Source organism: Pyxicephalus adspersus, mitochondrion, assembly GCF_032062135.1.
Source record: "Pyxicephalus adspersus mitochondrion, complete genome".
NCBI classification, from domain to species: Eukaryota; Metazoa; Chordata; class Amphibia; order Anura; family Pyxicephalidae; genus Pyxicephalus; species Pyxicephalus adspersus.
The window spans coordinates 1-24,317 of NC_044480.1; the positions used below are offsets into that span (position 1 = coordinate 1).

A 24,317-nucleotide genomic window follows, 5' to 3' on the forward strand; every position below is an offset into this window, starting at 1 on the left:
GCTTTTAAAGGAAAAAAGTCTTCCCCTGGCCTTAGGCGCCAAACCCTCTTGGTGCAAATCCAAGTAAAAGCTCGCCCCGATAGCTTATGCTAAAGCACTGGTCTTGTAAATCAGAGACTGTAGACTGACCTCTACTCAGGGCTTCAAAACAAGAGGACTTAAACCCCCACCTCTGGTCCCCAAAACCAGCATTCTCCTTAAACTATATCTTGAACTTTTATAGCTTAAACTTAAAGTGTAGCGCTGAAAACGCTAAGATGGGCCCTAAAAAGCCCTAAGAGTAAAAAGGTTTGGTCCTGACCTTACTATCAACTTTTTCTTAACTTACACATGCAAGTCTCAGCACACCCGTGAGAACGCCCTTCTACCCTTTTCAAGAAGAAGGAGCCGGCATCAGGCACAGAATCTCGCCCACGACGCCTAGTTTCACCACACCCCTAAGGGTATTCAGCAGTGATATACATTGTTTATAAGCGACAGCTTGATTTAGTTAAAGAAAATCAGAGCCGGCCAATCTGGTGCCAGCCGCCGCGGCTAGACCAGCAGACTCAAGTTGATTGTTACCGGCGTTAAGCGTGGTTAAAGAAACCTCTAATTAGAGACAAACACGAACCCAGCTGTAATAAGCTTGTCAAGAGGAAAAACACATACGAAAGTTACTCTAATACCCTTGAACCCACGAAAGCTAGGAAACAAACTGGGATTAGATACCCCACTATGCCTTGCCATAAAATATCAACTCACAACTAAAACGCCTGGGAATTACGAGCCAAGCTTAAAACCCAAAGGACTTGACGGTGTCCTATCCACCTAGAGGAGCCTGTTCTATAATCGATACTCCCCGCTACACCTCACCATTTCTTGTTTATCAGCCTGTATACCTCCGTCGCAAGCTTACCATATGAATGACTTACAGTAAGCCCAACCAGGTCTTTCCACCAATACGTCAGGTCAAGGTGCAGCTTATGAAATGGTAAGCAATGGGCTACAATTTCTAACTTAGAACATACCAAACGCTGTATGAAACACAGCTATAAAGGCGGATTTAGTAGTAAAAAGAGAATAGCATGTTCTTTTTAATCCGGCACTAGGACGTGTACACACCGCCCGTCACCCTCTTCAACAAACCCCCTCCACATTCTTAATACACCATTAATACTCTAGAAGAGGTAAGTCGTAACATGGTAAGGGTACTGGAAAGTGCACTTGGAATAACAAAATATAGCTTAACTAAAGCCTCTCGCTTACACCGAGAATATATCTGTTAGACCAGATTATTTTGAGCCTTAAATTTAGCCTTACTCCTCTTTATATGCCTATCACCCTATTCCCCGGCCATAAAACATTTTTACTTTCTAGTAAAGGAGATTAAAAAACTTCTAAGCGCTTTAGATAAAGTACCGCAAGGGAACAATGAAATAGAAATGAAATAATATTAAAGCATAAAAAAGCAGAGATTCCCCTCGTACCTTTTGCATCATGGTCTAGCTAGTCTACTCAAGCGAAAAGAATTTTAGTTTGACCCCCCGAAACTAAGTGAGCTACTCCAAAGCAGCCAAAATGGGCCAACCCATCTCTGTTGCAAAATAGTGGGAAGACTTTAGAGTAGAGGTGATAAGCCTACCGAACTTAGAAATAGCTGGTTGCCTAGAAAAAGAATTTTAGTTCTGCCTTAAATTTACTCATGCCCCAAAACAATCTCCTAAATTTAAGAGTTAGTCAAATAAGGGACAGCTTATTTGACCAAGGACACAACCTATTTCAGAGGGTAAACAACCTACACAATTACCAAGTGGGCCTAAAAGCAGCCACCTTTAAAAAAGCGTTAAAGCTTAGCTAGCTATGTTTATAATTCAATAAACCATAGTAAACCCCTCCACGATACTGAGCAACCCCATAACTTATGGGAGATATTATGCTAGAACTAGTAACAAGAAAAAGACTTTCTCCAAAATGTAAGCTTAAACCTAACTGGACAAGCCACTGGAAATTAACGTCTATGAGAATATTATAGTAACCCATCGCTAGAAAAATCTATATGCCACTACGTTAACCTGACACTAGAACATTTCTGGAAAGATTAAAAGAGAAAGAAGGAACTCGGCAAATCTTAGCCCCGCCTGTTTACCAAAAACATCGCCTCTTGCTAAATTATAAGAGGTCCAGCCTGCCCAGTGACAAAGTTCAACGGCCGCGGTACCCTAACCGTGCGAAGGTAGCATAATCACTTGTTCTTTAAATAAGGACTAGTATCAACGGCATCACGAGGGCTATACTGTCTCCTTTCTCCAATCAGTGAAACTGATCTCCCCGTGAAGAAGCGGGGATTCAACTATTAGACGAGAAGACCCCATGGAGCTTCAAGCCCAAAAGCAACTTACTTCTTCATAACCTCTAAACCACCAAGTTATGCTTATTGGCTTTGGGTTGGGGTGACCGCGGAGTACAATATAACCTCCACGATGTAAAGGATTTCCCCCTTATCTAAGAACAACAGTTCGAAGAACCTTAAAAATGTCATAAAATGATCCGAACTTCGATCAACGGACCAAGTTACCCTGGGGATAACAGCGCAATCCATTTCAAGAGCCCCTATCGACAAATGGGTTTACGACCTCGATGTTGGATCAGGGTATCCTAGTGGTGCAGCCGCTACTAAAGGTTCGTTTGTTCAACGATTAAAACCCTACGTGATCTGAGTTCAGACCGGAGCAATCCAGGTCGGTTTCTATCTATAAAGAGCTACCCCTAGTACGAAAGGATCGGTGTAGCATGGCCAATGCATCTCTAAGCCATATACCCTAACTAATGAATTTATCTTAATTAGTTCAACATCTACAACTCAACCCTAAACCAGGACAGTTAATGTAGCAGAGCCAGGCTATGCCAAAGCCCTAAACCCTTTTTACAGGGGTTCAAATCCCCTCATTAACTATGCTTAAGTTTATCCAACCCCTTATTCCCCTATTTTACATCGCCCCTATTCTTATTGCAGTAGCATTTCTAACTCTAATTGAACGAAAAATCCTAGGCTATATACAACACCGCAAAGGCCCTAACATTACGGGCCCATTCGGATTACTCCAACCCATCGCTGACGGACTAAAACTTTTTATTAAAGAACCTATCCGCCCCTCAACAGCATCTCAAATTCTCTTTATTGCCTCCCCAACCATCGCCTTAACCCTCGCCATAATCTTATGAACCCCTCTTCCCATCCCCACTGCACTATCAGATATAAATCTTACTATTCTATTTATCCTTGCAATCTCTAGCCTTAATGTGTATACAATTTTGGGCTCCGGCTGGGCCTCAAATTCTAAATATGCCTTAATAGGAGCCTTACGAGCTGTAGCCCAAACTATCTCTTATGAAGTTACCTTAGCACTTATTGTTCTTTGCTCAATTTTCTTAGCGGGGGGATTCTCACTCTCTTCCTTTAACTTTGCCCAACAACACATTTGATTAATTTTTTCAACCTGGCCTTTGGCCTTCATATGATTTTCATCCACACTAGCAGAAACAAACCGAGCTCCATTTGATCTAACAGAGGGCGAATCTGAACTTGTCTCAGGTTTTAATGTTGAATACGCCGGAGGCCCATTCGCCTTGTTTTTCCTTGCCGAATATGCTAATATTCTAATAATAAATACTCTCTCTACAATTATCTTCTTAGGTTCTTCACTCCCCTTTCCATTCTTATCAACTACCTCTCTTATATTTAAAGCATCCCTATTATCACTTGGATTTCTATGAGTCCGCGCTTCCTACCCCCGATTCCGCTACGACCAACTCATACATCTAGTTTGAAAGAACTTTCTGCCTCTCACCCTCGCCCTAACCATTTTCTACATCTCCCTCCCCATCTCCTTCTCATTCTCACCACCACTAATCTAGAAGTACATCCTTAACTGAAGTCTTGAATGAGGAAAGAGAATTAAGAACCCTCCCGCTCCTTTAAAGAAATAGGAATCGAACCTATACTTAAGAGATCAAAACTCCTCGTACTCCCCTCATACTCCTCCTTAGTAAAGTAAGCTAATTAAGCTTTTGGGCCCATACCCCAACAATGTCGGTTAAACTCCTTCCTTTACTGATTAACCCACTAACCCTATTAACAATTCTATTTAGCCTCCTCCTAGGTACCACCATCACCCTATTAAGCTCCCACTGGCTATTAGCCTGAATTGGCCTTGAAATCAATACCTTAGCAATTATTCCACTAATAACCAAAACCCCCCACCCCCGATCTATCGAAGCCGCAACAAAATACTTTCTCACTCAAGCAACAGCTTCCTCCATCATCTTATTTTCCAGCTTCATTAACGCTTGAAACCAAGGAGAATGAGACATGACTAGCCTTGCCGACCCCCAAGCAACAATCCTCTCTATCGCCCTTATGATAAAATTAGGCCTTGCCCCCCTCCATTTTTGAATACCTGAGGTAATACAAGGAATCCCCCTCCTAACAGGCCTAATTCTCTCCACATGACAAAAAATTGCACCAATATCCTTAATCCTTCAAATATCAGACCACATTAACATCTATGTCATTACCACTATTGGTCTTACCTCAATTTTGATTGGGGGGTGGGGAGGCATCGCACAAACTCAACTTCGTAAAATTATAGCATTTTCATCTATCGGCCACCTGGGCTGAATAATACTTATTCTTAAATTTTCCCCACAGCTTACAGCTTTCAACTTTATCTGATACGTCACTATAACCGCAGCAATATTTTTTTCATTAATATCCTTGCACGCTACAAAACTTACTGAAATCTCCACCTCCTGACCAAAAACCCCAACACTAGCCCTAACATCTATACTTACCCTTTTATCCCTAGCAGGACTGCCCCCTCTGACAGGATTTGCCCCTAAACTCCTTATCGCACTTGAACTGATAAAACAAAACGCTATTCTTCTCACAACAGTTATTATAGCAGCCTCCTTACTAGCCCTATTTTTTTACCTCCGCCTAACCTACTCAATGGCTCTCACACTGCCCCCAAACACCTCCAACTCCCTACTCTCCTGACGCCTTGCAACAAAAATAACCCCCCTAGTTGCACTTATAAATATTCTTGCCTTGATAGCCCTCTCACTATCCCCCTCGATTCTTATTCTACTATAGAGATTTAGGTTAACCAGACCCAGAGCCTTCAAAGCCCTAAGCAGGAGTTAAACCCTCCTAATCTCTGTAGAACTTGCAGGATATTAACCCGCATCTTCTGTATGCAACTCAGATACTTTGAATTAAGATAAAGTTCTCTAGAAAGACGGGCCTCGATCCCGTAAAAACTTAGTTAACAGCTAAAAACTCCAACCAGCGAGCTTCATTCTACCTCAACTCTTTAATAAACACCTTATATACTAAAAACTATGGTAAAGAGAGGACTCCTACCTCTGTCTTCGGGGCTACAACCCGCCGCCTACTAGGCTACCTTACCTGTGACCATCACCCGCTGATTTTTTTCTACTAATCATAAAGATATTGGCACCCTCTACATAATCTTCGGGGCCTGAGCCGGAATAGTCGGCACTGCCCTTAGTCTCCTCATCCGAGCAGAGTTAAGCCAGCCCGGCACCCTCTTAGGAGATGACCAAATCTATAACGTTGTTGTTACAGCTCACGCCTTCGTAATAATTTTTTTTATAGTTATACCTATACTGATTGGAGGCTTCGGTAACTGACTTGTCCCCTTAATAATTGGAGCACCTGACATAGCATTTCCTCGCATAAACAACATGAGCTTCTGATTATTACCGCCCTCCTTCTTCCTCCTCTTAGCTTCCTCTATAGTTGAAGCTGGTGCTGGCACCGGTTGAACAGTCTACCCACCACTAGCAGGAAACCTGGCCCACGCAGGCCCTTCCGTAGACTTGACTATTTTTTCACTTCATCTCGCGGGTGTTTCCTCCATTCTGGGAGCCATCAACTTTATCACAACTATTCTAAATATAAAACCCCCATCTATTACCCAATATCAAACACCACTATTTGTCTGATCCGTACTAATTACTGCAGTTCTCCTACTCCTCTCTCTCCCAGTCTTAGCAGCAGGAATTACCATGCTCCTCACAGACCGCAATCTTAATACAACTTTCTTTGACCCGGCAGGCGGAGGGGACCCTATCCTCTACCAACACCTATTCTGATTCTTTGGTCACCCAGAAGTCTACATCCTTATCTTACCAGGATTTGGAATTATCTCCCACGTAGTCACCTTCTATTCAAACAAAAAGGAACCCTTTGGCTACATGGGTATGGTATGGGCTATACTCTCAATTGGCCTACTGGGCTTTATTGTCTGAGCTCACCACATATTCACTACAGACCTTAACGTAGACACTCGAGCTTACTTCACATCTGCAACTATAATCATTGCCATCCCAACAGGTGTAAAAGTATTCAGCTGACTCGCAACAATCCACGGTGGGATTGTCAAATGAGAAGCCCCAATACTATGAGCTCTTGGCTTTATCTTCCTCTTCACCGTGGGCGGCCTGACCGGAGTTGTCCTTGCAAATTCCTCAATCGACGTAGTACTTCATGACACTTATTATGTAGTTGCCCATTTCCACTATGTTCTCTCCATGGGAGCAGTATTTGCAATCATGGCGGGTTTCGTACACTGATTCCCCCTATTCACCGGCTTCACACTTCACAAAACATGGACAAAAATTCAGTTCGGTGTAATATTTGTAGGAGTAAACATCACCTTTTTCCCACAACACTTTCTTGGGCTCGCTGGAATACCACGCCGATATTCCGATTACCCAGACGCCTATACCATATGAAATACAATTTCATCAATTGGCTCTTTAACCTCCCTCGTAGCCGTTATTATAATAATATTTATTATCTGAGAGGCTTTTACAGCCAAACGAACCCTGACAGTAATAGAACATACCTATACAAATGTTGAGTGAACCCTTGGGTTTCCCCCAAACTACCACACATTTGAAGAACCAGCATTTTCAATAAAAATCTCACGAGAAAGGAAGGAATCGAACCTCCATATCCTGGTTTCAAGCCAGACACATTACCACTCTGCCACTTTCTTGGGAAGTTACTTAAACAACACTGCCAACAGGCAAACCCGCTAGCTAAACACCTGCACTTCCCCATGGCCCACCCCGTTCAACTTGGCTTCCAAGACGCCACCTCCCCCATTATAGAAGAACTTCTACATTTTCATGATCATACCATAATAGCTGCATTCTTAATTAGCACCCTTGTTTTATATATCATCACAACCCTTATGTCTACTAAACTCTCAAGCACAAATACTATTGATGCTCAAGAGATCGAAATAGTCTGAACTATTATACCAGCGATTATCCTGATTGTTATTGCTCTCCCCTCACTCCGCATCCTCTACCTCATAGATGAGATTAGCAACCCAGATATTACTGTAAAAACCATTGGCCACCAATGATACTGAACTTATGAATATTCCGACTTCTCTGACCTTAATTTTGACTCATACATAATCCCAACAAAATCTCTAGAACCAGGCCAATTCCGTCTTCTTGAAGTGGATAATCGTATAATTACCCCAATTGGAACAGCCACCCGAACAATTATCACTGCTGACGACGTCCTACACTCATGAACCGTCCCCACCCTGGGAGTAAAAGCAGATGCAATTCCGGGCCGATTAAACCAACTCTCTTTTATAATTGCACGCCCAGGTGTATACTACGGCCAATGTTCAGAAATTTGTGGAGCCAACCACAGCTTTATGCCAATTGTAGTCGAAGCCCTCCCTGTCCCAAATTTTTTAAGCTGAACTAAACTTACAAAAAATGCCTCATTAAGAAACTTATGTAGCTACCCAAAGCATGAAGTGATTTAAATCACCCTTAATGAAACATGCCACAACTTGTGTTAGACCCATGATTCCTTATTTTCATCTCCTCTTGAGTAATCTTTATCACATTATCAATCAACAAAGTTTTGAATTCTACAATTCTTAACTCCTTCACCCACAAACATGAAAAACTCCTACACTCTCCCTGACTTTGACCATGACAATAAACCTATTCAACCAATTTGCCTCCCCAAACAACTTTGGAATCCCCTTGATTTTAATCGCCATAGTTTTTCCTTGAATCACATTTTTAACCCCGTCAAACCGCTGAATTACTAACCGCGTAACCTCCTCCCAAACTTGGTTCCTCAAAACATTTTCTAAGCAAATCTTCTTGCCATTAAACCCAACAGCTCACAAATGAGCATTTCTCCTATCTGCCCTCATACTATTCCTCCTAGGTATAAACCTAATAGGCCTCCTACCTTACACATTCACCCCAACTACCCAACTCTCATTAAATCTTGGCCTAGCCACCCCCCTATGACTTGCCACTGTAATTACTGGTCTACGGAATCAACCTACAGCATCCCTCGGCCACCTCTTACCAGAAGGCTCACCATCCCCCCTTATCCCCATTCTAATTATCATCGAATCTATCAGCTTACTTATTCGCCCACTAGCACTGGGAGTCCGACTCACTGCCAATTTAACCGCCGGCCACCTTTTAATTCAACTAATCTCTCTAGCCACCTCAGCTATATTATCTTCATCAATTTTTATCTCTATGCTTACTTTCTCCACACTTGTTCTACTTACTCTCCTTGAAATCGCTGTAGCTATAATTCAAGCTTACGTCTTTGTCCTCCTATTAAGCCTTTATTTACAAGAAAACACATATGGCCCACCAAACTCACGCTTTTCACATAGTCGATCCAAGCCCCTGACCACTTACGGGGGCCGCTGCAGCCTTTTTGCTTACTTCTGGTTTGGCAACATGATTCCACTTTAACACAACTATTATTCTTTTTCTAGGCCTTACACTTACACTTTTAACTATATTCCAGTGGTGACGAGACGTTGTACGAGAAGGCACCTACCAAGGACATCACACGCCCCCAGTACAAAAAGGCCTACGCTACGGCATAATTCTATTTATCTTATCAGAAGTATTTTTCTTTATTGGATTTTTTTGAGCATTTTATAACGCCAGCCTAGCCCCTACTTTAGAAGTAGGAGAATGTTGACCCCCCACTGGTATCACCCCACTTAACCCCTTTGAAGTGCCACTCCTTAATACCGCCGTCTTACTGGCCTCTGGGGTCTCAGTCACCTGAGCTCACCATAGTATTATAGAGGGTGACCGAAAAAGCGCCTTACAAGCCCTACTTCTAACAATTTCCCTAGGCCTTTACTTCACAGGCCTACAAGCCATAGAGTATTTCGAAGCCCCCTTCACTATTGCAGACGGAATTTACGGAACTACATTCTTCGTAGCCACAGGATTTCACGGCCTACACGTAATCATCGGCTCCCTATTCCTACTAACATGCCTCGCTCGCCAACTACTATACCACTTCACTTCACAACACCACTTCGGTTTTGAAGCAGCTGCATGATACTGGCATTTTGTCGACGTCGTTTGGTTATTCCTTTATGTCTCTATCTATTGATGAGGGTCTTACTCCCTTAGTACAACAAGTACAGGTGACTTCCAATCACCTAATCCTGGTAAAACCCCAGGAGAGAGTAGCACACCTAAAACAATTTTCCCAATATCTCTATGGCATAACACACACCCTACTTTCAACACCCCCTAATTTCTATGAAAAACAACTTCCATGAAACTCAAGCCTAAGACATAAATATCAACTTATTATGGTTGACTCCATAGAGTTTCACATGCCTATACTGTTCATCATCTTCTTCACCACCGTCTTCCTAGGACTTGCCTTCCACCGCATGCACCTCCTTTCTGCACTTCTATGCCTAGAAGGAATAATACTAACGATCTTCCTAAGCCTCTCCCTATGACCATTGTCTCTCAACCTCACCTCACCATTTATGTCCCCCCTCCTGATATTAACTCTATCTGCCTGCGAAGCTGCCCTTGGCTTATCCCTAATAGTCGCCACTGCACGATCCCACGGAACTGACAACCTAAAAACCTTAAACCTCCTTCAATGCTAACACTTATACTAGCCTGAGTATCTCTCATCCCCTCAATCTTGCTATCCCCCACTAAGTATCTATGAGCCGTCACCACTACACAATCCTTCACCCTCGCCTTCCTCTCCATCCCCTGGATCTTTTTGCAAAACTTTAATCTCTTTAACTCAACCTTCCTAGTTGACAAAACCTCAGCTCCCCTAATAATCCTCACTTGCTGACTGTTCCCTCTTACAATCCTGGCCAGCCAAAGTAAACTAATTAATGAACCAATTAATCGTCAACGCACATACATTGTTAATTGTTCTATTCTTCAATTATCAACCCTGCTTGCTTTTGCCGCAGCAGACCTTCTAACATTTTTTATCTTCTTCGAAGCTTCCCTCATCCCAACACTATTTATAATTACACGCTGAGGAGCCCAAGAACGACGCCTAACCGCAGGCTACTCTTTCTCGCTCTATACACTAATTGGCGCTATCCCCCTCCTTATTTGAACCCTAAAATTATACGAAAAATATGGCACACTTTACCTCCCAACCATAAACCTCCTACCCCAAACACTAACCCCAGGATCCTACGAACTTCTCTTCTGAGCTACATGCAACCTAGCATTCCTCATTAAACTCCCCTTATTTACATTTCACCTTTGACTCCCCCAAGCCCACGTTGAAGCTCCAATTGCAGGCTCTATAATTTTAGCAGGAACTCTTCTTAAACTCGGCGGCTATGGAATCCTGCGCACCTCCTTCCTTATTCAAGAGCCCGCCACCAACAAAGCCCTCTATATCTTGGCACTGGCAACTCTCGGCATCCTAGCCACAGCCCTCCTTTGCCTACGACAAACCGACCTGAAATCTCTAATTGCAATATCCTCAGTCAGCCACATGAACCTGATTATTGTTGCCGTTTTAACCTGCTCCCAATGAGCTTTTTCTGGGGCAATAATCATAATAATTGCACATGGTTTGACATCTTCTACAATATTCTGCCTAGCAAACACACTCTACGAACGCACTAACACCCGCACAATAATTGTCCTCCGCGGCACTCTTACAATATCCCCTCTTGCAGCATCTTGATGATTATTTACTATCCTACTAAACATAGCGCTCCCCCCGACAATTAACTTCAACAGTGAATTACTGATGATACTTGCTATCTACGACTGATCCATTTTATCCTTTCTCCTAGTAGCCCTCAACTTAATTGCCACCACAGCTTATACTCTGTACCTCCTCTGATCAACCCAACGAGGACCGTTCCCTAAACACATTAACACTACCCACCCACTCTACACCCGAGAACATGTTCTCCTAACCCTCCACATTCTCCCCACCCTCCTCCTCATCCTCAAACCAGAACTGATCATGATATGTGAATGTAGTTTAATAAAACCCTAGATTGTGATTCTAGAAATGAAAATTAATTTTTTCCATTCACCGAACTAGTCTGGAGTAGTGAGAACTGCTAATTCCTCACGACCACAGTTCAATTCTGTGGCTAGATCAATACAACTTACTTCTCTCCTCAAGATAAAATACCTACCCACTGATTTACCTCCAGTTTAAACCAATATAACCCCATAATCACTCGTGTACTAAATTTACAACTGCCCCCACAACCTCTCCGCTAACACCCTTAACTAAGCACCCCTCACAGCTCGTAAAGCCCCACTAGTTTGACCACGCACTACCTCAAACACAACAAACAACGCCAATAAAAGACTTCACCCGCCAAAAAACATCATTGAACCCCCACTGTTCATAATATCCCCCACACCCCACCACTCCTGCACATCCCCAAACTTATACCCACCCTCCACACTGACCCCGTATTTTTTTACAACCATTAACCCAACCAACGGCCCCCCATATACTAAAAAATAAACTGCAACCTCATAACTCCCTCAAGCTTCAGGATAGGGCTCCGCTACAAGAGCAGAACAATAAGCAAAAACCACTAGTATCCCTCCGAGATAGACTAAAAACAATACCAAAGATAAAAAAGTTACCCCATTTTTGGCTAGCAGCAAACACCCAACCCCAGCCCCACTAACTATCCCCAAAGCAGCATAATATGGTGACGGATTGCAAGCCACCGCCAACAGACACAAGAGTAAAAAAAATTCTACATACATTATTCCTGCCAGGGGTCAAACCTAGACTAATAGCCCGAAAAACTATAGTTGTACCTTCAACTACAAGAACAATGGCCCCAATATTACGAAAAACCCACCCTGCCATTAAAATTATCAATAACTCCTTTGTGGACCTCCCAACCCCGACAAACCTCTCGGCATGATGAAACTTCGGCTCCCTCCTAGGAGCCTGCCTGATTGCACAAATCGTCACAGGCTTATTTCTAGCTATACACTACACAGCGGACACAAACTTGGCCTTTTCATCTGTAGCCCATATCTGCCGAGACGTCAACAACGGCTGGCTGATCCGTAACCTCCATGCCAACGGCGCATCACTCTTTTTTATCTGCATCTATTTCCACATCGGCCGGGGTCTTTATTACGGCTCTTACCTCTACAAAGAAACCTGAAATATTGGTGTCGTACTTCTGTTCCTAGTGATAGCCACAGCATTCGTCGGCTATGTTCTACCCTGAGGCCAAATATCCTTCTGAGGGGCAACTGTTATCACTAACCTCTTATCTGCCGCCCCCTACATCGGCACAGAACTCGTTCAATGAATCTGGGGAGGGTTTTCAGTAGACAACGCTACCCTCACTCGATTCTTTACCTTCCACTTTGTCCTCCCCTTCGCCATCGCCGGTACCAGCATGATTCATCTTCTGTTCCTCCACCAAACGGGCTCATCCAACCCAACTGGACTAAACCCAAACCTAGACAAAGTGCCATTCCATACGTTTTACTCCTACAAAGACGCCCTAGGCTTCATCATCCTCCTCGGCCTCCTCGCAACCATCTCCACATTCTCACCGAACCTACTAGGAGACCCAGACAACTTTTCACCAGCCAACCCCCTTGTCACTCCCCCCCACATCAAGCCAGAATGATACTTCTTATTCGCTTACGCAATCCTTCGTTCTATCCCAAACAAATTAGGTGGTGTCTTAGCCCTCGCCCTATCAATCGCAATTTTACTGATTATGCCCCTAACTCACACATCTAAACTTCGCACCCTAATATTCCGACCACTTTCTAAAATCCTTTTCTGATCATTAATTGCCAATACTTTGATCTTAACATGAATTGGGGGTCAACCAGTCGAAGACCCATTCATCGCAATCGGACAAATCGCATCCAGCCTTTATTTCCTAATCTTCATCCTCCTGTTCCCCCTTCTAAGCACCCTAGAAAATAACCTCCTGAAACTTAAAAATATTTAACAGCAGTTGGAGGACGTCTATGTATAATAAGCATACATTTATATACCCCATATTAAGACCCACATATATTTCATAGCATAACTTTAATGTATGTATTAAGCACATATATGTATAATCCACATTCATCTATTTACCCCAAGCATACCTCTACCAAAATAACTGATATATATTACTAATGATTAACCTGACCAAGAATTTTAAAGTAATGTTTATTACTGGTTACCGCCCATATTATGACTACTTGATCGGACCTTCCCTTGCTTAAGCTTATTCGTATCTTTTCCATTATTTAATCCAATTGCTTCATCCATCCACCATCATAACCAAATTTAATGTCACTATACTATGACTCAAAATGAATAATAAACAAATTCAATATGACTGTTTCTATGTATTAGCTCATTAATGAATGTATCATTCAATCATTGAAGCTAAGACCTAACTTAAAATAAAACTAGAATATTCCTTATAACTAACCTTGTTTAATCAAATATCATGGTACATGCTTAAAAGAATAAAAATGATTTATCCCCAATACATTTACCTAGACATAAATATTCTTTTACTCAAGCTTGAAATTTCACCATCAAGACCCCCCATCACCATTACCTTGTCTTGACCAACCACAATTGGTTTAGGCCATGGAGTTCTAGTCTTCTAAAGTACCTATTATAAGAGTGACAGCAATTGATGATCAGGAGTCATCTGACGGATGTGAATCTATGGACTTAACTGTAATAAGGACACATCTTGCTCTTTAAAATACCTCCCTCCTATGCGTTAAATACCTTGGTATAAGCTAAGACCACTTATGAAGTCCCGGTCGGCTGGTAGTTTAAAGGTGGTTTGCATTAAACTTCTCACAGTGGGGTAATGGCATATAGTCAGGTCTGTACATTTTAATGCTTGCAACATTAATCAGCATGATCGCTTGTTTGTTGCATTTTAGTCAATGCTTGTTAGACATAAAATTCTACCAAATTTTTATGATATTTCCCCCCCTTTCAAGGTAATCCCCCAAGATCACAAACTTTTTTATAAAAAAATCGCTTTTTTTTTCTTTTTGCTACCCCCCCCTTTCCCCCCCCACCAAGAGTTTCCCATAGATTAGCCTAACCCCCCCCCGAATTAGGGTCTATGATTAACTTTTATCTTGGCAGTTTCAACCTGTATTTTATATAAATACCACCGTAATTTCCCACGTTATCCAGGAGATTAGCCCATATCTTTTAGTTTAAAGCCCTAGACATCGCAGTAAATTTTTTGACCTACTAATTAAAATAAACAAACTACCCGCGCTTTTAAAGGAAAAAAGTCTTCCCCTGGCCTTAGGCGCCAAACCCTCTTGGTGCAAATCCAAGTAAAAGCTCGCCCCGATAGCTTATGCTAAAGCACTGGTCTTGTAAATCAGAGACTGTAGACTGACCTCTACTCAGGGCTTCAAAACAAGAGGACTTAAACCCCCACCTCTGGTCCCCAAAACCAGCATTCTCCTTAAACTATATCTTGAACTTTTATAGCTTAAACTTAAAGTGTAGCGCTGAAAACGCTAAGATGGGCCCTAAAAAGCCCTAAGAGTAAAAAGGTTTGGTCCTGACCTTACTATCAACTTTTTCTTAACTTACACATGCAAGTCTCAGCACACCCGTGAGAACGCCCTTCTACCCTTTTCAAGAAGAAGGAGCCGGCATCAGGCACAGAATCTCGCCCACGACGCCTAGTTTCACCACACCCCTAAGGGTATTCAGCAGTGATATACATTGTTTATAAGCGACAGCTTGATTTAGTTAAAGAAAATCAGAGCCGGCCAATCTGGTGCCAGCCGCCGCGGCTAGACCAGCAGACTCAAGTTGATTGTTACCGGCGTTAAGCGTGGTTAAAGAAACCTCTAATTAGAGACAAACACGAACCCAGCTGTAATAAGCTTGTCAAGAGGAAAAACACATACGAAAGTTACTCTAATACCCTTGAACCCACGAAAGCTAGGAAACAAACTGGGATTAGATACCCCACTATGCCTTGCCATAAAATATCAACTCACAACTAAAACGCCTGGGAATTACGAGCCAAGCTTAAAACCCAAAGGACTTGACGGTGTCCTATCCACCTAGAGGAGCCTGTTCTATAATCGATACTCCCCGCTACACCTCACCATTTCTTGTTTATCAGCCTGTATACCTCCGTCGCAAGCTTACCATATGAATGACTTACAGTAAGCCCAACCAGGTCTTTCCACCAATACGTCAGGTCAAGGTGCAGCTTATGAAATGGTAAGCAATGGGCTACAATTTCTAACTTAGAACATACCAAACGCTGTATGAAACACAGCTATAAAGGCGGATTTAGTAGTAAAAAGAGAATAGCATGTTCTTTTTAATCCGGCACTAGGACGTGTACACACCGCCCGTCACCCTCTTCAACAAACCCCCTCCACATTCTTAATACACCATTAATACTCTAGAAGAGGTAAGTCGTAACATGGTAAGGGTACTGGAAAGTGCACTTGGAATAACAAAATATAGCTTAACTAAAGCCTCTCGCTTACACCGAGAATATATCTGTTAGACCAGATTATTTTGAGCCTTAAATTTAGCCTTACTCCTCTTTATATGCCTATCACCCTATTCCCCGGCCATAAAACATTTTTACTTTCTAGTAAAGGAGATTAAAAAACTTCTAAGCGCTTTAGATAAAGTACCGCAAGGGAACAATGAAATAGAAATGAAATAATATTAAAGCATAAAAAAGCAGAGATTCCCCTCGTACCTTTTGCATCATGGTCTAGCTAGTCTACTCAAGCGAAAAGAATTTTAGTTTGACCCCCCGAAACTAAGTGAGCTACTCCAAAGCAGCCAAAATGGGCCAACCCATCTCTGTTGCAAAATAGTGGGAAGACTTTAGAGTAGAGGTGATAAGCCTACCGAACTTAGAAATAGCTGGTTGCCTAGAAAAAGAATTTTAGTTCTGCCTTAAATTTACTCATGCCCCAAAACAATCTCCTAAATTTAAGAGTTAGTCAAATAAGGGACAGCTTATTTGACCAAGGACACAACCTATTTCAGAGGGTAAACAACCTACACAATTACCAAGTGGGCCTAAAAGCAGCCACCTTTAAAAAAGCGTTAAAGCTTAGCTAGCTATGTTTATAATTCAATAAACCATAGTAAACCCCTCCACGATACTGAGCAACCCCATAACTTATGGGAGATATTATGCTAGAACTAGTAACAAGAAAAAGACTTTCTCCAAAATGTAAGCTTAAACCTAACTGGACAAGCCACTGGAAATTAACGTCTATGAGAATATTATAGTAACCCATCGCTAGAAAAATCTATATGCCACTACGTTAACCTGACACTAGAACATTTCTGGAAAGATTAAAAGAGAAAGAAGGAACTCGGCAAATCTTAGCCCCGCCTGTTTACCAAAAACATCGCCTCTTGCTAAATTATAAGAGGTCCAGCCTGCCCAGTGACAAAGTTCAACGGCCGCGGTACCCTAACCGTGCGAAGGTAGCATAATCACTTGTTCTTTAAATAAGGACTAGTATCAACGGCATCACGAGGGCTATACTGTCTCCTTTCTCCAATCAGTGAAACTGATCTCCCCGTGAAGAAGCGGGGATTCAACTATTAGACGAGAAGACCCCATGGAGCTTCAAGCCCAAAAGCAACTTACTTCTTCATAACCTCTAAACCACCAAGTTATGCTTATTGGCTTTGGGTTGGGGTGACCGCGGAGTACAATATAACCTCCACGATGTAAAGGATTTCCCCCTTATCTAAGAACAACAGTTCGAAGAACCTTAAAAATGTCATAAAATGATCCGAACTTCGATCAACGGACCAAGTTACCCTGGGGATAACAGCGCAATCCATTTCAAGAGCCCCTATCGACAAATGGGTTTACGACCTCGATGTTGGATCAGGGTATCCTAGTGGTGCAGCCGCTACTAAAGGTTCGTTTGTTCAACGATTAAAACCCTACGTGATCTGAGTTCAGACCGGAGCAATCCAGGTCGGTTTCTATCTATAAAGAGCTACCCCTAGTACGAAAGGATCGGTGTAGCATGGCCAATGCATCTCTAAGCCATATACCCTAACTAATGAATTTATCTTAATTAGTTCAACATCTACAACTCAACCCTAAACCAGGACAGTTAATGTAGCAGAGCCAGGCTATGCCAAAGCCCTAAACCCTTTTTACAGGGGTTCAAATCCCCTCATTAACTATGCTTAAGTTTATCCAACCCAAGAAGCGTGCCTGAAAGCTAAGGACCTCCTTGATAGGGAGACCCATAGGGGTTCAAACCCCCTCGCTTCTTTAAATCTAACATCAACAAATGAACTAAAAGTTTTTAAACTTACACCAACAGTATCAATTAACCCCCCTCCTTTACCACCCCGTAATTCTTAGTCTAACCTAACTATACCTATTACCCCCGCTCACCCACCTACCTCCTTAATGACCTGCCTACTAAATCTTAACGAACTAAAATTTTATCCAGCGGACTCCTACTTCTCCCGGTTAGTTAAAACGGGAGAAGCCCCGGCAGGTGTCATCCTGCTTTTCGCGGGTTGCAACCGCACGTGCTCACACTCCAGGGCCTCTACATGCGAGGGGTTAGTTAAATAATAATATTGCCTTGTCGAGGCAGAGTTGCTAGTTGAACCCTTGCACCTCTCCACCAACGTAGAAGCCGCATCAAATAGAGTTTTCTACTCTACACCCCCTTTAAAATGCCTGTTTACGATACGCAGGTACTTAATCCCCAACTGCAGCACCTCCCGTCTGTCGCAGCGAGGCTTAGATTCCTGTACTGCAGTCACACCCAACACACTAAGAAGCTATAGGCTCAGCGACAGCCTTTTAAGCTGTTTATAGGTGACTCCGCCCACCCTTAGTGGCTCCGCCCACCCTCCACCAAACATTCACTGCCTTGCTACTTCTTCATAGAATATATGGCCCACCAAACTCACGCTTTTCACATAGTCGATCCAAGCCCCTGACCACTTACGGGGGCCGCTGCAGCCTTTTTGCTTACTTCTGGTTTAGCAACATGATTCCACTTTAACACAACTCTTATTCTTTTACTAGGCCTAACACTTACACTTTTAACTATATTCCAGTGGTGACGGGACATTGTACGAGAAGGCACCTACCAAGGCCACCACACGCCCCCAGTACAAAAAGGCCTACGCTACGGCATAATTCTATTTATCTTATCAGAAGTATTTTTCTTTATCGGATTTTTTTGAGCATTTTATAACGCCAGCCTAGCCCCTACCTTAGAAGTAGGCGAATGTTGACCTCCAACTGGTATTACCCCTCTTAACCCTTTTGAAGTGCCACTCCTTAATACCGCCGTCTTACTGGCTTCCGGGGTCTCAGTCACCTGAGCTCACCATAGTATTATAGAGGGTGACCGAAAAAGCACCTTACAAGCCCTACTTCTAACAATTTCCCTAGGCCTTTACTTCACAGGCCTACAAGCCCTAGAGTATTTTGAAGCCCCTTTCACTATTGCAGACGGAATTTACGGAACTACATTCTTCGTAGCCACAGGATTTCACGGCCTACACGTAATCATCGGCTCCCTATTCTTACTAACATGCCTCGCTCGCCAACTTCTACACCACTTTACTTCGCAACACCACTTCGGTTTTGAAGCGGCTGCATGATACTGACATTTTGTCGACGTCGTTTGATTATTCCTTTATGTCTCTATTTACTGATGAGGATCTTACTTTCTTAGTACAATAGTACAGATAACTAAAATCATCTCCCTCAGGAAACCTCAGGAGAAAGTAATGACATACTTCTTTTTTCTTTCATTTATCCTTGCCTCAATTCTGGCAACTGTTAGTTTCTGACTCCCCCTCATACACCCAGACTCAGAAAAACTGTCCCCTTACGAATGCGGCTTCGACCCTTTAGGGTCAGCCCGCTTACCATACTCCATACGATTTTTTCTCGTAGCCATTCTCTTTCTTCTTTTTGACTTAGAAATCGCCCTGCTCCTCCCCACCCCTTGGGCCGTCCAACTCCCTTCCCCTGCCCTTACGATACTTTGAGCTACATTAATTTTATCCCTTCTAACATTTGGCCTCCTCTACGAATGACTTCAAGGGGGCTTAGAATGAGCTGAATAAAGTTCTAGTCTAATAAAGACAATTGATTTCGACTCAATTAATTATGGTTTAACTCCATAGAACTTTACTTGCTTCTTTCCCCCACCCAGGTAAATAGTAATTTTATACCCTAAAGAAACACTACCTGTCTTTACTAACCAAAACACCCATATTATTTACTCACCTATGGCCCACAACCCCTTACTGTCATTCTTCTGTGCTACAGCTTCACTAATTGCTATTATCCTCCCATTCCTTAACCTTAATTCCAAGCCATTTTTTGTTAATGCTAAAAACGCCATTCAAACTGCCTTCTTAATTTCTCTACCACCACTCTTCTATCTTGGCTTTCTTAATTCATCTACTTCAACCAGCCACTGACACTGAATTGACCTGGGACCAATAAACATTAACCTCTCCCTGCAATTTGACCTCTACCCAACAATCTTTATGCCAATCGCCTTCTTTGTCACATGAAGTATCTTAGAATTTTCTATCTGGTATATACATTCAGACCCTAACATCAACCTATTTTTTAAATATCTTCTTATCTTCCTTTTAGCAATAATTATCCTAGTCTGTGCAGGAAATCTATTTATGCTCTTTATCGGGTGAGAAGGTGTAGGAATCATGTCTTTCTTACTAATTGGGTGGTACCACGCCCGAAGCAATGCAGCGGCTGCAGCGCTTCAAGCTGTTTTATACAACCGAATTGGAGACATTGGTTTTATACTAGCGTTCTGCTGATTACTAAACAATATATCATCAACCAACATTGAATTTATCTCAACCCAAGAACCCCCAACGATTGTTGCCATAGGTCTTATTGCTGCAGCGGCTGCAAAATCAGCACAATTTTCACTCCACCCATGACTAGCTTCAGCAATAGAGGGCCCTACACCAGTTTCTGCCTTACTCCACTCTAGTACAATGGTTGTAGCAGGCATCTACCTCTTAATTCGCATCCACCCAATGATTGCCTCTAACCAAACTGCCCTCACCACTTGCCTCTGCCTAGGGGCCATTTCAACGGCATTTGCAGCAACTTGTGCCTTAACCCAAAATGATATTAAAAAAATCATCGCCTTCTCAACATCCAGCCAACTTGGCTTAATAATAGTGGCCATTGGCATCAATTTTCCACACCTGGCATTTTTCCACATTTGCACTCATGCTTTTTTTAAGGCAATACTCTTCCTATGCTCCGGCATCATTATTCACAACTTAAATGATGACCAGGATATTCGTAAGATGGGGGGTCTGCAATACTCCCTCCCAATTACCACCTCATGTCTCTCCATTGGTAGCTTCGCTTTAATAGGAACCCCCTTCCTAGCAGGATTCTTCTCTAAAGACGCCATCATTGAGGCCATAAATACTTCTTTTATTAATTCAACTGCCCTCCTCTTAACCCTAGTTGCCACCACCTTTACCGCAATCTACAGCCTACGTTTAATCTTTTTTGCCACACTAAATTTTTCACGATCGAACCCCACTAACCTATTCAACGAAAATAATCCCCTCGTGATTAATCCCATTTTTCGCCTAGCAATCGGGAGCATTATTGCAGGCCTTATTATTTATGAAATTCTTCTTCCAAATAATCTTATGACCCTCACAATACCAACTTATATTAAACTCTCCGCCTTACTCATCACTGTCACCGCCCTTATCACTGCCTTCGACCTGACCAAAACTAATTGATCCTCACCCCCAACAAAAGTGACCGTAACTAAAACATTAGACCCCATATTTTATAATTATATTATCCACCGCACTCTAGTCGGAGCTACTTTAAACTCAGCAGGAATAATCATCACCCACCTACTAGAGACTGTTTTCTTACACAAGGTCGGACCCGACCTTGTGAAAATCTCTCAGCTGCCTCCAATCAATGCTGCTCGAACGGCTCAAAAAGGCCTTATCAAACTTTATCTCTCCTCCTCTCTTATTACCTTTACCCTCACCATTCTTATTTTACAATTGATGAGGCACCCTAAAACCAACAGCCTAAACCCCCAGTTTCCATATTTAACCCAACGGCCCCCCATATACTAAAAAATAAACTGCAACCTCATAACTCCCTCAAGCTTCAGGATAGGGCTCCGCTACAAGAGCAGAACAATAAGCAAAAACCACTAGTATCCCTCCGAGATAGACTAAAAACAATACCAAAGATAAAAAAGTTACCCCATTTTTGGCTAGCAGCAAACACCCAACCCCAGCCCCACTAACTATCCCCAAAGCAGCATAATATGGTGACGGATTGCAAGCCACCGCCAACAGACACAAGAGTAAAAAAAATTCTACATACATTATTCCTGCCAGGGGTCAAACCTAGACTAATAGCCCGGAAAAACTATAGTTGTACCTTCAACTACAAGAACAATGGCCCCAATATTACGAAAAACCCACCCTGCCATTAAAATTATCAATAACTCCTTTGTGGACCTCCCAACCCCGACAAACCTCTCGGCATGATGAAACTTCGGCTCCCTCCTAGGAGCCTGCCTGATTGCACAAATCGTCACAGGCTTATTTCTAGCTATACACTACACAGCGGACACAAACTTGGCCTTTTCATCTGTAGCCCATATCTGCCGAGACGTCAACAACGGCTGGCTGATCCGTAACCTCCATGCCAACGGCGCATCACTCTTTTTTATCTGCATCTATTTCCACATCGGCCGGGGTCTTTATTACGGCTCTTACCTCTACAAAGAAACCTGAAATATTGGTGTCGTACTTCTGTTCCTAGTGATAGCCACAGCATTCGTCGGCTATGTTCTACCCTGAGGCCAAATATCCTTCTGAGGGGCAACTGTTATCACTAACCTCTTATCTGCCGCCCCCTACATCGGCACAGAACTCGTTCAATGAATCTGGGGAGGGTTTTCAGTAGACAACGCTACCCTCACTCGATTCTTTACCTTCCACTTTGTCCTCCCCTTCGCCATCGCCGGTACCAGCATGATTCATCTTCTGTTCCTCCACCAAACGGGCTCATCCAACCCAACTGGACTAAACCCAAACCTAGACAAAGTGCCATTCCATACGTTTTACTCCTACAAAGACGCCCTAGGCTTCATCATCCTCCTCGGCCTCCTCGCAACCATCTCCACATTCTCACCGAACCTACTAGGAGACCCAGACAACTTTTCACCAGCCAACCCCCTTGTCACTCCCCCCCACATCAAGCCAGAATGATACTTCTTATTCGCTTACGCAATCCTTCGTTCTATCCCAAACAAATTAGGTGGTGTCTTAGCCCTCGCCCTATCAATCGCAATTTTACTGATTATGCCCCTAACTCACACATCTAAACTTCGCACCCTAATATTCCGACCACTTTCTAAAATCCTTTTCTGATCATTAATTGCCAATACTTTGATCTTAACATGAATTGGGGGTCAACCAGTCGAAGACCCATTCATCGCAATCGGACAAATCGCATCCAGCCTTTATTTCCTAATCTTCATCCTCCTGTTCCCCCTTCTAAGCACCCTAGAAAATAACCTCCTGAAACTTAAAAATATTTAACAGCAGTTGGAGGACGTCTATGTATAATAAGCATACATTTATATACCCCATATTAAGACCCACATATATTTCATAGCATAACTTTAATGTATGTATTAAGCACATATATGTATAATCCACATTCATCTATTTACCCCAAGCATACCTCTACCAAAATAACTGATATATATTACTAATGATTAACCTGACCAAGAATTTTAAAGTAATGTTTATTACTGGTTACCGCCCATATTATGACTACTTGATCGGACCTTCCCTTGCTTAAGCTTATTCGTATCTTTTCCATTATTTAATCCAATTGCTTCATCCATCCACCATCATAACCAAATTTAATGTCACTATACTATGACTCAAAATGAATAATAAACAAATTCAATATGACTGTTTCTATGTATTAGCTCATTAATGAATGTATCATTCAATCATTGAAGCTAAGACCTAACTTAAAATAAAACTAGAATATTCCTTATAACTAACCTTGTTTAATCAAATATCATGGTACATGCTTAAAAGAATAAAAATGATTTATCCCCAATACATTTACCTAGACATAAATATTCTTTTACTCAAGCTTGAAATTTCACCATCAAGACCCCCCATCACCATTACCTTGTCTTGACCAACCACAATTGGTTTAGGCCATGGAGTTCTAGTCTTCTAAAGTACCTATTATAAGAGTGACAGCAATTGATGATCAGGAGTCATCTGACGGATGTGAATCTATGGACTTAACTGTAATAAGGACACATCTTGCTCTTTAAAATACCTCCCTCCTATGCGTTAAATACCTTGGTATAAGCTAAGACCACTTATGAAGTCCCGGTCGGCTGGTAGTTTAAAGGTGGTTTGCATTAAACTTCTCACAGTGGGGTAATGGCATATAGTCAGGTCTGTACATTTTAATGCTTGCAACATTAATCAGCATGATCGCTTGTTTGTTGCATTTTAGTCAATGCTTGTTAGACATAAAATTCTACCAAATTTTTATGATATTTCCCCCCCTTTCAAGGTAATCCCCCAAGATCACAAACTTTTTTATAAAAAAATCGCTTTTTTTTTCTTTTTGCTACCCCCCCCTTTCCCCCCCCACCAAGAGTTTCCCATAGATTAGCCTAACCCCCCCCCGAATTAGGGTCTATGATTAACTTTTATCTTGGCAGTTTCAACCTGTATTTTATATAAATACCACCGTAATTTCCCACGTTATCCAGGAGATTAGCCCATATCTTTTAGTTTAAAGCCCTAGACATCGCAGTAAATTTTTTGACCTACTAATTAAAATAAACAAACTACCCGC

At 42.3% G+C, this 24,317-nt stretch overlaps 15 protein-coding genes and 33 non-coding genes across 48 annotated transcripts, besides 2 other annotated features; 38 read left to right on the forward strand and 10 right to left on the reverse strand. All coding sequences in view use genetic code 2, as the record gives it.

Moving 5' to 3' along the window:
- Positions 1 to 72, forward strand: F0R39_mgt01. Its single transcript has one exon. It is a non-coding gene; the product is annotated as a tRNA-Leu (tRNA).
- A 1-nt stretch (position 73) lies between these two features.
- On the forward strand, positions 74 to 143 carry F0R39_mgt02. The gene has a single exon. It is a non-coding gene; the product is annotated as a tRNA-Thr (tRNA).
- On the reverse strand, positions 144 to 212 carry F0R39_mgt03. Its single transcript has one exon. It is a non-coding gene; the product is annotated as a tRNA-Pro (tRNA).
- Position 213: 1 nt separating this feature from the next.
- On the forward strand, positions 214 to 283 carry F0R39_mgt04. The gene has a single exon. It is a non-coding gene; the product is annotated as a tRNA-Phe (tRNA).
- F0R39_mgr04 lies at positions 284 to 1,215 on the forward strand. The gene has a single exon. It is a non-coding gene; the product is annotated as a 12S ribosomal RNA (ribosomal RNA).
- F0R39_mgt05 lies at positions 1,216 to 1,283 on the forward strand. Its single transcript has one exon. It is a non-coding gene; the product is annotated as a tRNA-Val (tRNA).
- On the forward strand, positions 1,284 to 2,861 carry F0R39_mgr03. Its single transcript has one exon. It is a non-coding gene; the product is annotated as a 16S ribosomal RNA (ribosomal RNA).
- F0R39_mgt06 lies at positions 2,862 to 2,934 on the forward strand. Its single transcript has one exon. It is a non-coding gene; the product is annotated as a tRNA-Leu (tRNA).
- On the forward strand, positions 2,935 to 3,897 carry ND1 (NADH dehydrogenase subunit 1). The gene has a single exon. It carries the CDS (start codon positions 2,935 to 2,937, stop codon positions 3,895 to 3,897), a length of 963 nt encoding a protein of 320 aa, YP_009687351.1.
- A 60-nt stretch (positions 3,898 to 3,957) lies between these two features.
- Positions 3,958 to 4,028, reverse strand: F0R39_mgt07. Its single transcript has one exon. It is a non-coding gene; the product is annotated as a tRNA-Gln (tRNA).
- On the forward strand, positions 4,028 to 4,096 carry F0R39_mgt08. The gene has a single exon. It is a non-coding gene; the product is annotated as a tRNA-Met (tRNA).
- ND2 (NADH dehydrogenase subunit 2) lies at positions 4,097 to 5,132 on the forward strand. The gene has a single exon. A coding segment is annotated over exon 1 (1,036 nt).
- On the forward strand, positions 5,133 to 5,201 carry F0R39_mgt09. The gene has a single exon. It is a non-coding gene; the product is annotated as a tRNA-Trp (tRNA).
- F0R39_mgt10 lies at positions 5,202 to 5,271 on the reverse strand. Its single transcript has one exon. It is a non-coding gene; the product is annotated as a tRNA-Ala (tRNA).
- F0R39_mgt11 lies at positions 5,272 to 5,344 on the reverse strand. Its single transcript has one exon. It is a non-coding gene; the product is annotated as a tRNA-Asn (tRNA).
- Positions 5,345 to 5,383: 39 nt separating this feature from the next.
- Positions 5,384 to 5,450, reverse strand: F0R39_mgt12. The gene has a single exon. It is a non-coding gene; the product is annotated as a tRNA-Tyr (tRNA).
- A 1-nt stretch (position 5,451) lies between these two features.
- Positions 5,452 to 7,005, forward strand: COX1 (cytochrome c oxidase subunit I). The gene has a single exon. The coding sequence runs from the start codon at positions 5,452 to 5,454 to the stop codon at positions 7,003 to 7,005; it is 1,554 nt and encodes a 517-aa protein (YP_009687353.1).
- On the reverse strand, positions 6,997 to 7,067 carry F0R39_mgt13. Its single transcript has one exon. It is a non-coding gene; the product is annotated as a tRNA-Ser (tRNA).
- A 63-nt stretch (positions 7,068 to 7,130) lies between these two features.
- On the forward strand, positions 7,131 to 7,818 carry COX2 (cytochrome c oxidase subunit II). The gene has a single exon. A coding segment is annotated over exon 1 (688 nt).
- Positions 7,819 to 7,879: 61 nt separating this feature from the next.
- Positions 7,880 to 8,044, forward strand: ATP8 (ATP synthase F0 subunit 8). The gene has a single exon. The coding sequence runs from the start codon at positions 7,880 to 7,882 to the stop codon at positions 8,042 to 8,044; it is 165 nt and encodes a 54-aa protein (YP_009687355.1).
- On the forward strand, positions 8,035 to 8,716 carry ATP6 (ATP synthase F0 subunit 6). Its single transcript has one exon. A coding segment is annotated over exon 1 (682 nt).
- Positions 8,717 to 9,501, forward strand: COX3 (cytochrome c oxidase subunit III). Its single transcript has one exon. A coding segment is annotated over exon 1 (785 nt).
- Positions 9,502 to 9,569, forward strand: F0R39_mgt14. The gene has a single exon. It is a non-coding gene; the product is annotated as a tRNA-Gly (tRNA).
- Positions 9,570 to 9,719: 150 nt separating this feature from the next.
- Positions 9,720 to 10,007, forward strand: ND4L (NADH dehydrogenase subunit 4L). Its single transcript has one exon. The coding sequence runs from the start codon at positions 9,720 to 9,722 to the stop codon at positions 10,005 to 10,007; it is 288 nt and encodes a 95-aa protein (YP_009687358.1).
- ND4 (NADH dehydrogenase subunit 4) lies at positions 10,001 to 11,363 on the forward strand. Its single transcript has one exon. A coding segment is annotated over exon 1 (1,363 nt).
- F0R39_mgt15 lies at positions 11,364 to 11,430 on the forward strand. The gene has a single exon. It is a non-coding gene; the product is annotated as a tRNA-His (tRNA).
- On the forward strand, positions 11,431 to 11,497 carry F0R39_mgt16. The gene has a single exon. It is a non-coding gene; the product is annotated as a tRNA-Ser (tRNA).
- A 143-nt stretch (positions 11,498 to 11,640) lies between these two features.
- On the reverse strand, positions 11,641 to 12,126 carry ND6 (NADH dehydrogenase subunit 6). Its single transcript has one exon. It carries the CDS (start codon positions 12,124 to 12,126, stop codon positions 11,641 to 11,643), a length of 486 nt encoding a protein of 161 aa, YP_009687360.1.
- Positions 12,127 to 12,196, forward strand: F0R39_mgt17. The gene has a single exon. It is a non-coding gene; the product is annotated as a tRNA-Glu (tRNA).
- A 1-nt stretch (position 12,197) lies between these two features.
- On the forward strand, positions 12,198 to 13,349 carry CYTB (cytochrome b). Its single transcript has one exon. The coding sequence runs from the start codon at positions 12,198 to 12,200 to the stop codon at positions 13,347 to 13,349; it is 1,152 nt and encodes a 383-aa protein (YP_009687361.1).
- Positions 13,340 to 14,646: a D loop (control region 1).
- Positions 14,647 to 14,718, forward strand: F0R39_mgt18. Its single transcript has one exon. It is a non-coding gene; the product is annotated as a tRNA-Leu (tRNA).
- A 1-nt stretch (position 14,719) lies between these two features.
- Positions 14,720 to 14,789, forward strand: F0R39_mgt19. Its single transcript has one exon. It is a non-coding gene; the product is annotated as a tRNA-Thr (tRNA).
- F0R39_mgt20 lies at positions 14,790 to 14,858 on the reverse strand. Its single transcript has one exon. It is a non-coding gene; the product is annotated as a tRNA-Pro (tRNA).
- A 1-nt stretch (position 14,859) lies between these two features.
- On the forward strand, positions 14,860 to 14,929 carry F0R39_mgt21. The gene has a single exon. It is a non-coding gene; the product is annotated as a tRNA-Phe (tRNA).
- Positions 14,930 to 15,861, forward strand: F0R39_mgr02. Its single transcript has one exon. It is a non-coding gene; the product is annotated as a 12S ribosomal RNA (ribosomal RNA).
- On the forward strand, positions 15,862 to 15,929 carry F0R39_mgt22. Its single transcript has one exon. It is a non-coding gene; the product is annotated as a tRNA-Val (tRNA).
- Positions 15,930 to 17,507, forward strand: F0R39_mgr01. The gene has a single exon. It is a non-coding gene; the product is annotated as a 16S ribosomal RNA (ribosomal RNA).
- F0R39_mgt23 lies at positions 17,508 to 17,580 on the forward strand. The gene has a single exon. It is a non-coding gene; the product is annotated as a tRNA-Leu (tRNA).
- A 22-nt stretch (positions 17,581 to 17,602) lies between these two features.
- On the forward strand, positions 17,603 to 17,673 carry F0R39_mgt24. The gene has a single exon. It is a non-coding gene; the product is annotated as a tRNA-Ile (tRNA).
- A 219-nt stretch (positions 17,674 to 17,892) lies between these two features.
- F0R39_mgt25 lies at positions 17,893 to 17,957 on the reverse strand. Its single transcript has one exon. It is a non-coding gene; the product is annotated as a tRNA-Cys (tRNA).
- A 9-nt stretch (positions 17,958 to 17,966) lies between these two features.
- On the forward strand, positions 17,967 to 18,035 carry F0R39_mgt26. The gene has a single exon. It is a non-coding gene; the product is annotated as a tRNA-Asp (tRNA).
- A 151-nt stretch (positions 18,036 to 18,186) lies between these two features.
- Positions 18,187 to 18,256, forward strand: F0R39_mgt27. The gene has a single exon. It is a non-coding gene; the product is annotated as a tRNA-Lys (tRNA).
- Positions 18,257 to 18,310: 54 nt separating this feature from the next.
- COX3 (cytochrome c oxidase subunit III) lies at positions 18,311 to 19,094 on the forward strand. The gene has a single exon. A coding segment is annotated over exon 1 (784 nt).
- Positions 19,095 to 19,159: 65 nt separating this feature from the next.
- Positions 19,160 to 19,499, forward strand: ND3 (NADH dehydrogenase subunit 3). Its single transcript has one exon. A coding segment is annotated over exon 1 (340 nt).
- F0R39_mgt28 lies at positions 19,500 to 19,568 on the forward strand. The gene has a single exon. It is a non-coding gene; the product is annotated as a tRNA-Arg (tRNA).
- Positions 19,569 to 19,666: 98 nt separating this feature from the next.
- ND5 (NADH dehydrogenase subunit 5) lies at positions 19,667 to 21,472 on the forward strand. Its single transcript has one exon. The coding sequence runs from the start codon at positions 19,667 to 19,669 to the stop codon at positions 21,470 to 21,472; it is 1,806 nt and encodes a 601-aa protein (YP_009687364.1).
- A 324-nt stretch (positions 21,473 to 21,796) lies between these two features.
- F0R39_mgt29 lies at positions 21,797 to 21,867 on the reverse strand. Its single transcript has one exon. It is a non-coding gene; the product is annotated as a tRNA-Gln (tRNA).
- Position 21,868: 1 nt separating this feature from the next.
- CYTB (cytochrome b) lies at positions 21,869 to 23,020 on the forward strand. The gene has a single exon. The coding sequence runs from the start codon at positions 21,869 to 21,871 to the stop codon at positions 23,018 to 23,020; it is 1,152 nt and encodes a 383-aa protein (YP_009687365.1).
- Positions 23,021 to 24,317: a D loop (control region 1).